The sequence below is a fragment of the Panthera onca genome, chromosome A2 (assembly GCF_046562875.1).
Source record: "Panthera onca isolate mPanOnc1 chromosome A2, mPanOnc1 haplotype 2, whole genome shotgun sequence".
In the NCBI taxonomy this organism is placed as follows: Eukaryota; Metazoa; Chordata; class Mammalia; order Carnivora; family Felidae; genus Panthera; species Panthera onca.
This window is the reverse complement of record NC_138340.1, coordinates 63,749,357-63,763,697: the sequence shown is the minus strand read 5'-3', so window position 1 is coordinate 63,763,697 and position 14,341 is coordinate 63,749,357. Positions and strand designations below refer to the sequence as shown.

General features: G+C 48.8%; 1 protein-coding gene across 1 annotated transcript in view; it reads right to left on the bottom strand.

Moving 5' to 3' along the window:
• Positions 1-14,341, bottom strand: part of LOC132679001 (ATP-binding cassette sub-family A member 13) — a 301,866-nt gene that overhangs the window by 84,021 nt on the left and 203,504 nt on the right. The window contains exons 37-39 of the mRNA XM_060632081.3: positions 9,382-9,635; positions 3,972-4,164; positions 1,448-1,557 (exon numbers count right to left, since the gene is read on the bottom strand). Of these exons, the coding sequence (XP_060488064.3) occupies positions 1,448-1,557; positions 3,972-4,164; positions 9,382-9,635 (557 nt within the window). The remainder of the gene's footprint in view (positions 1-1,447; positions 1,558-3,971; positions 4,165-9,381; positions 9,636-14,341) is intronic.

Genomic DNA, 14,341 nt, shown 5'->3' with positions numbered 1-14,341 from the left:
GTAGGAGACAGTAACACTGCATTTTAGGACTACAAGAAGATCTTTTGCTTTCCGGGTGCCTGGCACATCATAGAATGACAATATGTATTTATCAATTCAAAAAGTAGCTAATAAATGGGTGATTTCATATTTTCAAACAATTTTCTTCAATAGTCTATTTGAACCTATACATAAAAACCTCATGGGGCGCCTGGGTGGCTCAGTCGGCTAAGCATCCGACTTGGGCTCAGGTCGTGATCTGTGGTCCGTGGGTTTGAGCCCCTGCGTCTGAGAGCTCGGAGCCTGGAGCTGCTTCACATTCTGTGTCTCCCTCTCTCTCTGCACCCCCTCCCCCACCGCGCGCTCTGTCTCGTTCTTAAACAAACATTTAAAAAAATAACTAAAAAAAAATTTAAAAACCTCGAGCACATTGTTTCCAAGTGGGCTTAGGAGTGACTGTTACCCCCAAGCAGACAGATTGAAATCAACTATTTATATAAGGACCTTCCGAGGAGGTACAGCAAGGCACATGGTTGTCCTTACGAGTTGAGCCACAGACGTCTGAAATCTGTTATCAATGCTACCAGGGTGCAATGAATTTGCTGCCGTAGAAACAGCTGTACGATTGCAGGTGGGAGAGGAGTGCAGGGGGCACAGGGCTGCTCCAGGACAGACTCAGCAGAGGAAAAGCCAAGTAGCCAATCCAGCCTCTGGAGAGGTTAACAACAAGGCGCCTCTACTTTTTAGGAGAGAAAAAACCCAGGAACAGTCCTGATCAAGCAGGGACGGGGAAGACAGAGGCCCTGCCGACTGGATGGCCACATCTCTAAAGGCGCCCACACGCCCAGACAGATGTTCCCATGTGGGCACCACAGCTTGGAAGGAACCAGAGGACGGGGTGACGCACACCCTAAAAGGCCGTGTTAGAGGAGTGGCACGCGGGGATAATGCTCTGTGTTGGGGGTTGCCCACAGGGCCCGGATGGGACCAGCCGGCCTCGGGCAGGCTCCAGCGGGGAGAACGCCCAGCATCTTCTGTGGTATGGGCAGCAAGGGGCATGGAGGTCTTCCCTGATCCCCCGGATGCCACCATCTGGATTCATATGTTCGCTCTCCCCTACCCGAAGCCATCAGGTCATCCACTGGAAAGAGGGGGTCTGGGTGGCCCAAGATGGAAACCACGCAGTCCCCTCTGGCCACCTCTGCATGGGCGGGGGCGTCTGAAGCTGGATCTGCTGGTAAAGCAATTAGAACCAGCGCCCCCCTCATGTCCTGACCACTCAGCAGCCAGCGGCCCAATACCTCCACCCCATCGGGCGCCACGGCAGAGGTCAGCCTTAGCTGCTTTGGCCAATGCGCCCTTGACCCTCTGGCCGCTCTTCCCTTTCGCCGGGAGGGGCACGTGGAGCTCGGTTCCAGGGCCCCTCATTCTGTGCACACCCAGTAAGAAAGACCACGTCTGGATTTACCCTGTGGGAGTCCTGGCGACCATGTGTCCTGAGGTCGGAGGGGTGTCTCCATTCAGCATCTTGAACGTGGTGCTCTTCCCGGCCCCGTTCACCCCCAGGAGCCCAAAGCACTGTCGGGAGGGAACGAGAAAGGGAAAAAAGTTCTGAATTACAGCAGAAGGCCTTGACTTTCACGACTTCAAGCCGGCTCGGAGCTGGCGTTTCTGTGACTCGATACCTGCAGACCCTGGACGTCACCCGGTTGTATCGAGTACTCTGCAGATGGCAACACACTCTGGAAATTCTACTGGCGGCCAAGCAGAGTAACCATTTCAACGACCACTGGGGACCAGTAAATGCGTGTAAGCAACACCCCGGAGGCCAGAGTAAAGGCAGCTACCTGGGACTGTGCGGAGACCTCCCGTCCCCTCAAGGTCCTAACTGTGTCCGTCTGGGGAGGACCACGGTTTTTGGAAGCCACGTCGTTATAGTCATTACGCCCTTGACTCCACCGCACAAAGTACTCCTCCCTCCCCCACCTCTTCTCCCCGCCCCCAATTCAGATCTAGGCTGATCCTGACATTAGTTAAGACAGACGTTAGTTCTAAACTCTGACACTTAGCACCAAGTCAACGTCTTTCGTGGTTTGGGGGTTCACTGTTGTCTTGTATTCCCTGGGAAAAACGGCCCTTTTGCTGTCTTCTCCAGACCTGGTCTTGACCCCGTATCGCAGCATGTTCTCAGCTGGAGGTTCTAGGATACAGACGGTCTGTGTGGCTCTTACAATGTCCCCTCAAGACCTCTCTGTTGCTTATGGCAAAAGCTGGCTCTCTGTCTACTAACCCCGGCTGACCTGGCTCCTTGAATCTTGGCAAAGTGCCCGTCCTGGGCTTCCTGGCGCTGTGCCCTACCTAAGCACAGGACCCTACTTGGGGGCTCCGGACGACAGCTGCTCATCTGAACTGCCACCTGCTTTAATATCCATGCCTTCCCATCCCACTGGGTCTCCCGCACCATCTGACACGGGGTCCAGCTGCCACTTCTGGACCTGCAGCTCCAAGGCAGTGCCACTCAGGTGCCGTCACCCTCGTCCTGCCAGGGGCAGCACGGCCGCTGCTACATAACACGCTGTGTTCACGGCCCTCTGTTTCCTACCCGGTTATGAATTCCTAGAGGGACAGGGACATATCTCAGTCATCTCCGCCTCGTCTACCGGCTCTCACAAAGCACTTTACATCATAGCATTTAAACCGCCACGTTCATAAAAAGTCCATCAAGCAAGTTCATCAAACAGGGGTGCCTGGGTGGCTCAGTCGGTTAAGAGTCCGACTTCGGCTCAGGTCATAATCTCACGGATCGTGGGTTCGAGCCCCGCGTCGGGCTCTGTGCTGACAGCTCAGGGCCTGGAGCCGGCTTCCGATTCTGTGTCTCCCTCTCTCTCTGCCCCTCCCCTGCCCATGCTCTCTCTCTCTCTCTCTCTCTCTCTCTCTCCGTCAAAAATAAACATTAAAAGGAAAAAAAAGCTGAGCAATCAGAACTGCAATATACGTGGCATCTTGGATCATCTCAGAGCATCTCCCTTTCAAAGCGTTCCAAGTTTTTCTAGTACCCTTCGGCTTAAAACTACCATGGACAGGTAGCGGCCACACTGAAGCGGATTTTTGAAGCAAAGCTTAAAAAATAGTTGGATACGACACCACAGGTTGCATAGTGAGTCTCTGAGCTCCGTGGCAAACAGCAACCACGAAAACACTCCTTCCTTAGCGTGCTGTCCTCTGCAGCCACAAACCACAGCGCAGCTCGTGAGGCCGTTCCTAGATCGGTTTACATCGGTCCCCGGGCTTCCCTTCACCTCGGAACGCCGCTCTCTGCTCACAGCACAGCCTCACTGTCGCTCAGGGAACCGTGTAACCTACTTGGAATGCCTCAGGAGCTTGTAACAATATGAGTGCAAGGAACCTCATGTTTTTAACAGTTAATGAAAGGTAATCATTTTCAGACTTGGTTTCTTTTTATGCAATTAAGCACAGATCAGGAACAATTTGCATGGCTTCTATCGGTTCTGATTAAACATTCCTGCTAGAATTAATGCCATCCCATGAAAAGCAATTCTGAGCTATTGCTTTGGTGTGACTGTTCTTTCGCCTTTCCGGAAGAGCGTTTTGCTAGGTGGGCTTAATTGGCCATTTAAAAAGTACTGACGTCCCAGGAAGAGTTAGAACAGGTCCCCTTAATGAGTTGGGTTGAGAAAATATTGGCACTCCATAAAATGTCATCCTGCAGCCCAAACAGCGATTAAAACTCAACCACATGAAATTTTTAAAATTATGAAACCGAATAAATGCCATCAGCAACAAAGCTTCCCCAGGGAAAGAGCCAATAGACTCTCCACTTAGATTCTGTGTCTACTGAGTTTTGCAGAAATTCCAGAAATGCGAAGACTTTCAGCTCTGACCTCAGCTATTCTCAGCACAACACAGCAGAATTCACAGTTTGGAGATACACAGGTTTGTAACAGAAAGGGGTACGATTAGATGGCACCTACCTCTCCTCTTCGTATGCCCACGCTGATATCTTGCACAGCGGTGGTCTTCTTGAAGAAGCCTCCATAGCTTTTACTAAGGTTGCATAACACGAGAAGGTCTTCACTGGTCATTCCTTTCAACACTCGTATCTGCTCTCGTTCCACATCTATATCCTTGGAAGACGTGACCGTGCCTTGGATGGCAGCGTGACCTCTGGGAACATAAAGTGAAGAGCTCATTCACATGTGGGAACAGGAACTCGAAGAGTCCAAGAGAGGGAGGGCAAGGAAGGTCAGACACCTGTCAACACAGAAGATGCGGTCTTGGGAGGCACCTGGATGGCTTAGTGGGTGAAACATCCGACTTCGGCTCAGGTTGTGATCTTACAGTTGATGGGTTCAAGCCCCGCGGCAGGCTCTGGGCTGACAGCTCAGAGCCTGGAGCCTACTTTGGATTCCGTGTCTCCCTCTCTCTCTGCCCCTCCCCTGCTCATGCTCTGTCTCTCTGTGTCTCTCAATAATAAATAAACGTTAAAAAAATTCTTTTAATAAAAAAAAAAAAAAAAAGAAGATGCGGCCCTGAGACAGCACTATTGGATGAACATGAATTTAATTTTCAACTCTAATTTCTTTGTTTCAGAGCAGAGCTGCTCGGTTTTCAATCTTATGATTCTCCACCTGGCACATTTTAACTTTAACGTAAACTTCAGCTTCCCCTGTACACCGTAACATGCCAACGAGTTTTGATCGTTAAACGGGTTCTGGTACCCATTCTGATCGTTAAATGAGTTAAGGTGGGAGAAGGGCACACAGGGTCTCTGTACTAATTCTGCAGTTTCCTGGGAGTCCTAACCCATTTTAAGATAAAAAGGCATATAACATAAAATGCCCACCGCCAGGTTCCAGTGCCCCTGTATTATTATTATTTTTTAAGCTTATTTACTTATTTGGAGAGGAGGGTGAGTGAGAGTGGGCTGGGACAGAGAGACAGAGGGAGAGGGAGAATCCCACACAGGCTTCACTGTCAGCACACGGCCCCATGCGGGGCTCGAGCCCATAAACCGTGAGATCATGACCTGAGCTGAACTCAAGGGCTGGATGCTTAACTGACTGAGCCACCCAGGCCCCTGCTCTCTATTACTTTTTCTGTGCCTGACATCACCATTGAACAAAGATAGAATTTATTCAACACACAACCTCGATGATGAGAGAACACAGGTAGCTACTTGGAAGTCTGTGTTATGGGACGCCATCCACAGAACATGCAAAAGCATGAGAAACAAATCAAAAACAAAAACAACGGAAAGTTATAGAAACCACTACTCCAAGATCATCGTATCAGCGCAGGAATGCTTCTGGAATGCTTGTCTTCCGTATTGTGAACAAGGATTACACGGTGGAGTTGAAATGCATAAGCTCGTGTGTGAAATTAATGTATTTTAATTAACAAAATGTAATGGCTTTTTATTTGTTTGGGGAGAGAGAATGCAAGGTAGCGGGGGGGTGGGGGGGGCGGGGAGATGGGGCAGAGAAAACAGAATCCCAGGGAGGCTCTGCAGTGTCAGCTTGGAGCCTGATGCGGGGCTCGAAATCATGAACTGTGATACCATGACCTGAGCCAAAATCAAAAGTCAGACACTCAGCCGACTGAGCCACCCAGATGCCACAGAACATAATGGTTTCTAATGTGTTAAAACAAAACAAAACAAAACAAGAAGGGCGTTTACGTACAGAGTGGCTAATGACTTCGGAGAGGCTGATGTGCTCTGTGGGGGGAAGGGAACAATGGTGTGTTCAACGTGTGAAAGTTCATCCCATGTCACACTTTTCTGTTGGGGGGTCACTTCCCCCTTTGCTGGCTGCAGGTGTGACTTTGGACCCCCCGGTGCGCCTGGCCCTTCCGGCAGCCTTTCCTGACTCAACGAGGTGAGACTGAGACCCTTCTTCCTCCCTGTTTCCAAGACCCATTCCAAGTTCTCCCATCAGCAGCTCTGAGCCAGGAATCATCTGGAAAGCTGTACAGGTATCTCTTCGATGCATCCCCAGAGTTTTTGATCTCAGGGTTGTGGGGGGAGCGTAGGGATGGGAAAGTGTATTTGTTTACATGTCAGGTCATTCTAACGGATGCAGGACAATGGCTCGGAGTCACTTCCCGTTGGTCACCTCACAACCCAACACGCAGTGCATCCTTAACTGTGCTCAGAAAACTTCAGGCTGAGGAGGAATACGCATGGGCACCAGAGAGTCGGCAGAAAAATGCTGTCCTGGGGCCCGTGCCCGCTCCCTCCCAGCCAGCAAAGGCACAGACAGCAAAGCCCAGCTCCAGACCGGAGAGAGAGTGTAGGCAAGAAGGTGTCCGGAGGCACTGGGCCTGACCGGGACTCCGCCAGGGCTCAGGTCCTAGTGGAGACCTGGGCTCTGAGCACATGGCCGAAGGTCAGCAGCAGGCTGCAGTTCAAGGTCAGCACGGCTTAGGACACACAGCAAGGAGATAGGCTCGTTCGCTCAGCTCTCAGGATCAGCATCAGGTGCTGGTCACGGACACGCCACTGAGCAGGGGCGGGGGGCCAGCACCGACAGTGCCAGGGGCAGGAGGCAAGGTCCTCCTGTTCTCTTCCACGATCCAGCTACCCCAGCGCACCAGACTCCCCGCACCAAGGAACTGACAGGCAGGCAGAGCAGAGGAACATGTAAACGCTGTAAAAAGACACTGTGGTCCCGGCAGAGAAAGACAGGCTGGAAGACATCAGGCCAGCCCTGGGAGGTGGGTGCTGGAGGTGGGAGAGGTCAGTCCTGCCAGAGACCCCAACTGGGCAGGTGACCAGAGGCAAATGCCACCCACGGGTGTAGAGCGAGGGTCATGGAAAGCTTTACGGAGCACGAGCAGGGCAACTTGAGGGGGCCTGGCTAAGAACCTTGGATTTTCTCCTTTAGGCAATGATTAGTGACCCGACTAGATGCGGATTTAGAAAACAAATTAATTTGGTGGGAGGGTCACTGTAGTAGCCATCCGTAAGGAGTGGTAGGCAGCGAGCGTCTCCATCAGATTGAATTTCAGTGCCCTGTGGCCTCCACGCTGACAAAGAGCAGTAAATACCAACTATTTACTGTGGATAGCACAGACATTATTCTAAAATATGGTTTAACTTATGCTCCGCAGAGGAATACGGGAAGACTTCTCTTTGAAAAAGAAATCTTTCGGGGGGCCTGGGTGGCTGAGTCATTTAAGCATCTTGACTCTTGGTTTCAGCTGGGGTCATGATCTCACAGTTTGTGACTTCAAGACCCACGTGGGGCTCCACCCTGAGAGCTCGGAGCCTCCTTGGGATACCCTCTATCCCTCTCTCTCTCTGCCCCTCCCTGGCTTGCTCTCTCTCTCTTTCACAAAGTAAATAAGTAAAAAATAAAATCAATGGAATGGAATGAAATAAAAGAATAGAATAGAATAGAATAGAATAGAATAGAATAGAATAGAATAGAATAGAATAGAAAGAATAGAAAAGTCTTTTGATGCTACTGGAAACTGGGGCACCCTGAAATCCATCCAAGGGGATTCTACAATTTAGGTTTTAAAACAACTAAACTCACGAGGGCCAATCACGGAACCAATTATGCTGGAAAAGCACTCAGAATTCTCTTCCAAATTCAGTCAGATACTGGAAATCCATGGACCCCAGAGTGAAAGTGCCCAGTTCAAGACAGCCTTTAGGATTTGTATTCAAAGCGGTTCACTGCTTTAGCAGATTGGAGGGAATTATAAAGGAAGCGTGCCTTGAGAGGACGGACAGGAAAAAGTCTATAAAGTCTTCACCACAAAATATTGGTAATATGCCCGTGATTCTCAACAGGTTCTCTCCAGGGACATGGTCCTCATTAGTAATTTCTCTGTGAAGGATCCCTCTCACAGTTGAATCTAGAGAGAAACGCACAGCTCCTGGAAAGAGCGAGTCAGTGGACGCGGGCCACATGGGTCACAGAGGGAGAGGCAGGTCACTGTGAGGCCGACCCAGGAAAGCACATTTGTTTGGCAGCCATCGAAAATGTGCTACCTGGCAATATTCTAGACATCTTTGCAAAGCCACTTAAATCCCACTTAGAATAACAGAGACGTGTGTGTATACATAATTGTGTGTCTATATAAGTAGACACATCAACATAAACATAAGTTCTATATTATTATGGGTTCATATATGGGGTATATGTAAATTTAAGAACTATTAGGGGTGCCTGAGTGGCTCAGTCGGCTATGCGTCCAACTCCAGTTCAGGTCATGAGCTCATGGTTCGTGAGTTCGAGCCCCACGTCAGGCTCTGTGCTGACAGCTCGGAGCCTGGAACCCGCTTCAGAGTCTGTGTCTCCCTCTCTCTCTGCCCCTATCCCCACTCTCTGTCTCTCTCTCAAAAATAAATCAACAGTAAAAAAAAAAAAATTTTTTTAATGAGTTGTTATGGTACCAACGAAATTCACCCAACATGTTGGGAAATTGAGCGCTTTCCATAGGGGAAAATGAAACCATTGGAACGATCCCCTCACAGGTTGGTGTTTTATCTTTTGACGTTCTCCTTCCTAGGGTTGGTGACTCACAGCGATCAAAAAAGAAAAGAAGATGGCAATGCAAGCTGGTGCAGCCACTCTAGAAAACAGTGTGGAGGTTCCTCAAAAAACTAAAACTAGAACTACCCTAACCAGCAATTGCACTACCAGGCATTTATCCACGGGATACAGGTGTGCTGTTTCGAAGGGACACATGCACCCCCATGTTTATAGCAGCACTATCAACAATAGCCAAAGTACGGAAAGAGCCCAAATGTCCCTCGATGGATGAGTGGATAAAGAAGATGTATACATGTATACATATGTATATATATATACACAATGGAGTATTACTCGACAATCAAAAAGAATAAAATCTTGCCATTTGCAACTACGTGGATGGAACTGGAGGGTATTATGCTAAGTGAAATGAGTCAGTCAGAGAAAGACAAATATCATATGACTGTACCCATAGGAGACAAAAGAGATGAACATAAGGGAAGGGAAACGAAAATAATATAAAAACAGGAAGGGAGACAAAACCGAAGAGACTCATAAATATGGAGAACAAACTGAGGGTTACTGGAGGGATTGTGGGAGGGGAGCTGGGCTAAATGGGCAAGGGGTATTAAGGAATCTACTGCTGGAATCATCGTTGCACTAGATGCTAACTAATTTGGATGTAAATTTTAAAAAAGAAAAAAGAAAATTAAAAAATTTAAAAAGAAAAGGAAAGAAGAGAAAAAAAAACGGACAAAAAATCACAATCTTCACTCTTTATAACTGCATGTAGCACTGACGGGACGCATTTCTGGTCTTGCAATCTCCAGGATGGAGCTTTCTCTCCCTCTTTGGTCAAAGGTCGGTGCCCTCCCAGGCTGAGCCCCGCGGGACGTACCGCGGCCGCTGCAGAAGGTCCCAGTGCAGCAGAACCCTCAGGATGAGAAGCACGGTGCCTTGTGAGGCCAACTGCACGAAGGTCCAGCCCAGGAAGTTCATCTCAAAGGGGCTCACGTAGGAATCGACGCCGAAGCTGTGGGTCAGGTCGTACTTGATCTGGTTGTAGCAGAGTTCGATCAGCCCCTGCCCCAGGCAGAACTGAGGAAATATGGCGAAAACCCACTTGAGGACGTCATAGATGTTCTGCAGACTCTGTGTAGAGAAAGAAAGAGACATCAGACTGACAGCTCTTGAAACCCTCCGTGTCTCCCTGGCCATCCCATGTGCCAGGTCCCCCTTGCCCCAGCCACTCAGCGAAACGCGCGGGCAGCCACGGAACCAGAGAGAATGATCCTCAAGCCTCAGGTCTAGTGGTATTGCATTGCCCAGGGGTGGATGTGCGTGGGAGCCCAAACCTGCTTCCTCCTTCCGAGTTATCCTTCTGGAATAGGCAGGTCTATCCTAAGCCTATACCTCAGATGTACTTTGGAAATACATAATTTGTCTGCTTCACAGGCTCATGGGTGGAGAGGAAGTCCGTCTGACGATGCATCATGAAGTCTTGCCCCCACCTAATTTAGGGGAGACCTCGGAGAAGACTTCTGAGCTGAAGCTAGAGTAAGTGAAGACTCTGGGGGCTGCTACGATGGCATGGATGTACGTTTCCTGTGAGACAGACATGGACTTGCGGGGCCCGTGGTGAAAGGTTATGGACTGAATGTTTGTGCCCCTCAAGTTCAGGGTTCCAGCCCTGATCCCCAGCGTGATGGTATTAGGAGGCTGGACCTTAGGGAGGTGATTCAGGTTGGACGAGGTCATGAAAACAGAGCCCCCACGATGGGATCAGTGCCCTCGTAGGAAGAGGAAGAGACACCAGCATTTCCCATCTCTGCTGTGCGGGGACGCGGCTGGAGGAGGTCGTCTGCAAGGCAGGAAGTGGGTCCTAACCAAGACCTGATTCTACAGGCAGCTTGATCTCTGACGCCCAGTCTCCAGAATGGTGAGAAGTAAATATCTGTTGTTCAAGCCACCCGGCCTGTGGCAAATGTTATAAGTGATACTCTTAGTCACAGGCAACATGAGTGTTCAAACGGGTGGATAATACTGGGAGTTGTCGCTGGGAACATGTTAATCACACGTAAAATGCCTCCTTCAAACTTAGCGTCAGTAAGTGTTAAACATATGTAGTTGTCAGGGTATCTGGGTGGCTCAGTCAGTTAAGCGTCTGACTCTAGGTTTCGGCTCAGGTCATGATCTCACAGTTCGTGGGTTTGAGCCCCTCATCGGGCTCTGTGCTGACAGTGCGGAGCCTGCTTAGGATTCTCTCTCTCCCTCTCTCTGCCCCTCCCCGACTCGTGTTGTCTCTGTCTCTCTCAAAATAAATAAGTAAAAACTCTAATATATACATATAGTTGTCTTTCTTAAGTGTTGTTTCAAGGACAAGGACGAATAAGAGAACAGAAGGAAACATCACATAGATGATTGCAAAGAAAAGAAAAAACAACATAGGACAGGCTGCATACTTGAACAATACCATTTTCAAATTAAATGTATACATATGGGGGCGCCTGGGTGGCTCAGTCGGTTAAGTGGCCGACTTCAGCTCAGGTCATCTTGTGGTTCGTGGGTTCGAGCCCCCGCATCGAGTCCTGTGCTGACAGCTCAGAGCCTGGAGCCTGCTTCCGATTCTGTGTCTCCCTCTCTCTCTGCCCCTCCCCCGCTCACGCTCTGTCTCTGTCTCTCAAAAATAAACATTAAAAATTTTTTTTTAAATGTATACATATAAATGTATGTATCTGCCATAAAATTTACTATTTTTCTTACCGTGTGGTGTCTTATGAATGTGAGCTCTATTCCATAATGAGGTTAGAATTGTCAGAGTGTTAATCATCGTCCATTAGGACTTCCTGGTAAGTACCACATACTGGAAGCTTGATGGAACATCACTGCAGTCCATTCCCTCCATAAACGTACAAAGTCCTGACTGGTAGACCCAGTTACCACTGAGGAAACACGCTCAAGGGGCTGATGAATGTGTTTAAGCCACATTGTGGTAGGCCCAGGATTTGACCCTGATCTTTCTGGCCCGAAGCATAAAATCTCTCCACCAAGGAACGTAGCCTTGAGAAAATTCACTGCAAAGTGGTCTTTTCAGCTGACTTTTAAAGACGGGGGTAGCTAAGCACATAACCCAGGAAGACCACATTAACTTCCTGCCAGACAAAGCTATGGAAATACAATCAAGAATTAAGGCTCAAGAATTATGGGTTCAATGTCACTGTCTCTTTATGGTCAAATTCAAAAACTGATCTGAACAGTAATATTTTAAAAGGGTGCAAAGTCATCATACTGTATACACTATAATACACAGCAGGGGGCATACCGTATCACCATTAAAGTTTACAAAATCATCAATTGTCTATTTCATGCTGGACAATGTCCAGTTTTCCCTTACAATGAAAACTGACAGCTGGACTTGTATAAATGTAGTCTTAAATAATGTGATTTGGTGGGGGGCCTGAGTGGCTCAGTCAGTTGGCATCTGACTTCGGCTCTGGTCATGATCTCACAGTTCGTGAGTTCGAGCCCCGTGTCGGGCTCTGTGCTGACAGCTCAGAGCCTGGAGCCTCTTCAGATCCTGTGTCTCCCTCTCTCTGCCCCTCCCCTACTTATGCTCTGTCTCTATCTGTCAAAAAATTAATAAAGATTAAAAAAAATATTTTTTAAATTATGTCATTTGGGAGCAACAGAAAATTCAAGAAAGGGGCATGAATTGTTTCATTAGGGCTTATTGTCTTTTGCATACAGACACGGGAAAGTCATGAAAGCTTCATCTACTTGTCCCTTAGCTCTTGTCTTGACTTCCTACCACTCCTTATAGATTTCAACCAGTCCTACTAGGACTTATTAATCCCAGTTTTCATAAAACTGTGTCCCTGAATCAAACAATGTACCACATGAAAGGATTTTCTGTCACTGGTTATAATGTAGAAACAGTAGAATACTACAATTTCTGACTCAGGAACTGGTAACTAAGGAAGCCTCATATTTAAAAAAAAAAATAAGTTTATTTATTTTGAGAGAGAGACAGAGGGACAGGGAGAGAGGGAGAGAAAGAGAGTCACTGCATTGTCAGCACAGAGCCCGACATGGGACTCGAACTCACCAACCGTGAGATCATGACCTGAGTCGAAGTCGGACGCTCAACCAGCTGAGCCCCCCAGGGGTTCCAAGGAAGCCACACATTAACGATGAGGACTTCACATCGGCCTTAAGGAATTCACAGTTATGCCAACAAGAACAAAGCTGTTGGTGGTGCACAGACGCTGAACTGAACTGACAGATAAGCCACATATATCACGAGAGACAGCTGCCCAAATTCAGGGGATAACAATCCATACATGTCTTATTTAAAGTAACTGCAAACTGATGGAGTGTGCAAAGAAATAAGTTACTGAAACTCTTGAGTTTTTCCTCCGCTGACCTCCCTCCCCTGAAACACAGAGATTCTCCCCAGCGGGAAAGGAAGCTGTTTGAGATCGTGAGTTAGACTCAAAAGGCATTTTCTATAGAGGTCAGCTCGGGGCACCTGGGGGGCTCGGTCAGTTAAGGGTCCGACTTCGGCTCAGGTCATGATCTCACAGTTGGTGAGTTCGAGCCCCCTGTTGGGCTCTGTGCTGACAGCTCAGAGCCTGGAGCCTGCTTCAGATTCTGTGTCTCCCTGTCTCTCTGCCCCTCCTTCACTCTCTTCCTCTCTCTCTCAAAACTGAAAACCCATTTAAAATTTAAAAAAAAAAATCAGCTTAAAAACTGTGATTTGGTAAAAATTACAACACCCCGATTAACATCACAGTTTAGAGGCACGATGGTTAATACAACCTGGTTCACTGCCTCGTAAGGACGATCTGAGAACCCAGTCAGCTCTGATTGATTCTATAAGAACATATGTATTTCTCTGACGCTTACAAGTGAGTATTTGAAATCACCCCTTTATGATGTTGGTTTTCTTAAATAAATAATATCCAAATAGAGCACAAAGGGAACGAACGACCTTGGCAACACAGTAAGATCTCTCTTACTATTTGTTAACGATCGAGCGTGGCCCACTGTCCTTCAAACAACCTGTTGCGCACTGATCTCTCTCCAGATCAGCGATGCTGTTTGTAACCGGAGCTGACCTCTGTGCTGGCAGGTCACGGACACAAAGGCTCCCGACTCGTTTCCTCTCTGGGTCCAGATGATCTCGCCTCCTCCCCTTTCTTCCTGTGATCCTGTCCCCTAGGGTTCGCCCTTCCCACCAGCAGGAACGTCTCCCGAGTCCACTTTCTTTCCCACCTGACAGCTCCCGAGGACCCCCGCGAGGCCCGGGTCCTGGCAGACAGCCGGCGGGCTGGGAGGGAAGGTGTGTACTATTTCCTCTACCTTCAGTGTCCTCCTCTAGCTAAAGCCTGATCGTTGTATTAGGGTTTTGTACACAAAGGCTACACATTAGTACAGATCAGCATCAACACCTGATCTGCAAAACTGCCCCAAACAGATCGTTTCCTCCATCGAATGCATAGCGACTGTTTCCGTACTTGCTGCTTCCACGCCAACGTGGGGCAGAACACCAGGAGACAGTGTTAGCCACCCCTGGAACATCGAGGGTCTCCGCGAGCCCAGGCCCGAGGACGTGAGCCTGCCCTGATGAGGCAGGCATCAGTCCCGACTCGCTTGAGACAGGCCAGCAGCACTGGAGGGCGAGCCCTTTCTGGACCAACTTCTCGGCCCACCGGTCAATCACACACCCGGACGCCTAAGGAATCTGAGTCCAGGCAGACAGCAGGGAGTCGGAAGGGACGGTGGAGAATGCTGGGAGCAGAAAGCAGGGAAGAAAACGACACAACTAAGTGCAAACTGACATCGGTCCCCAGGGGAAG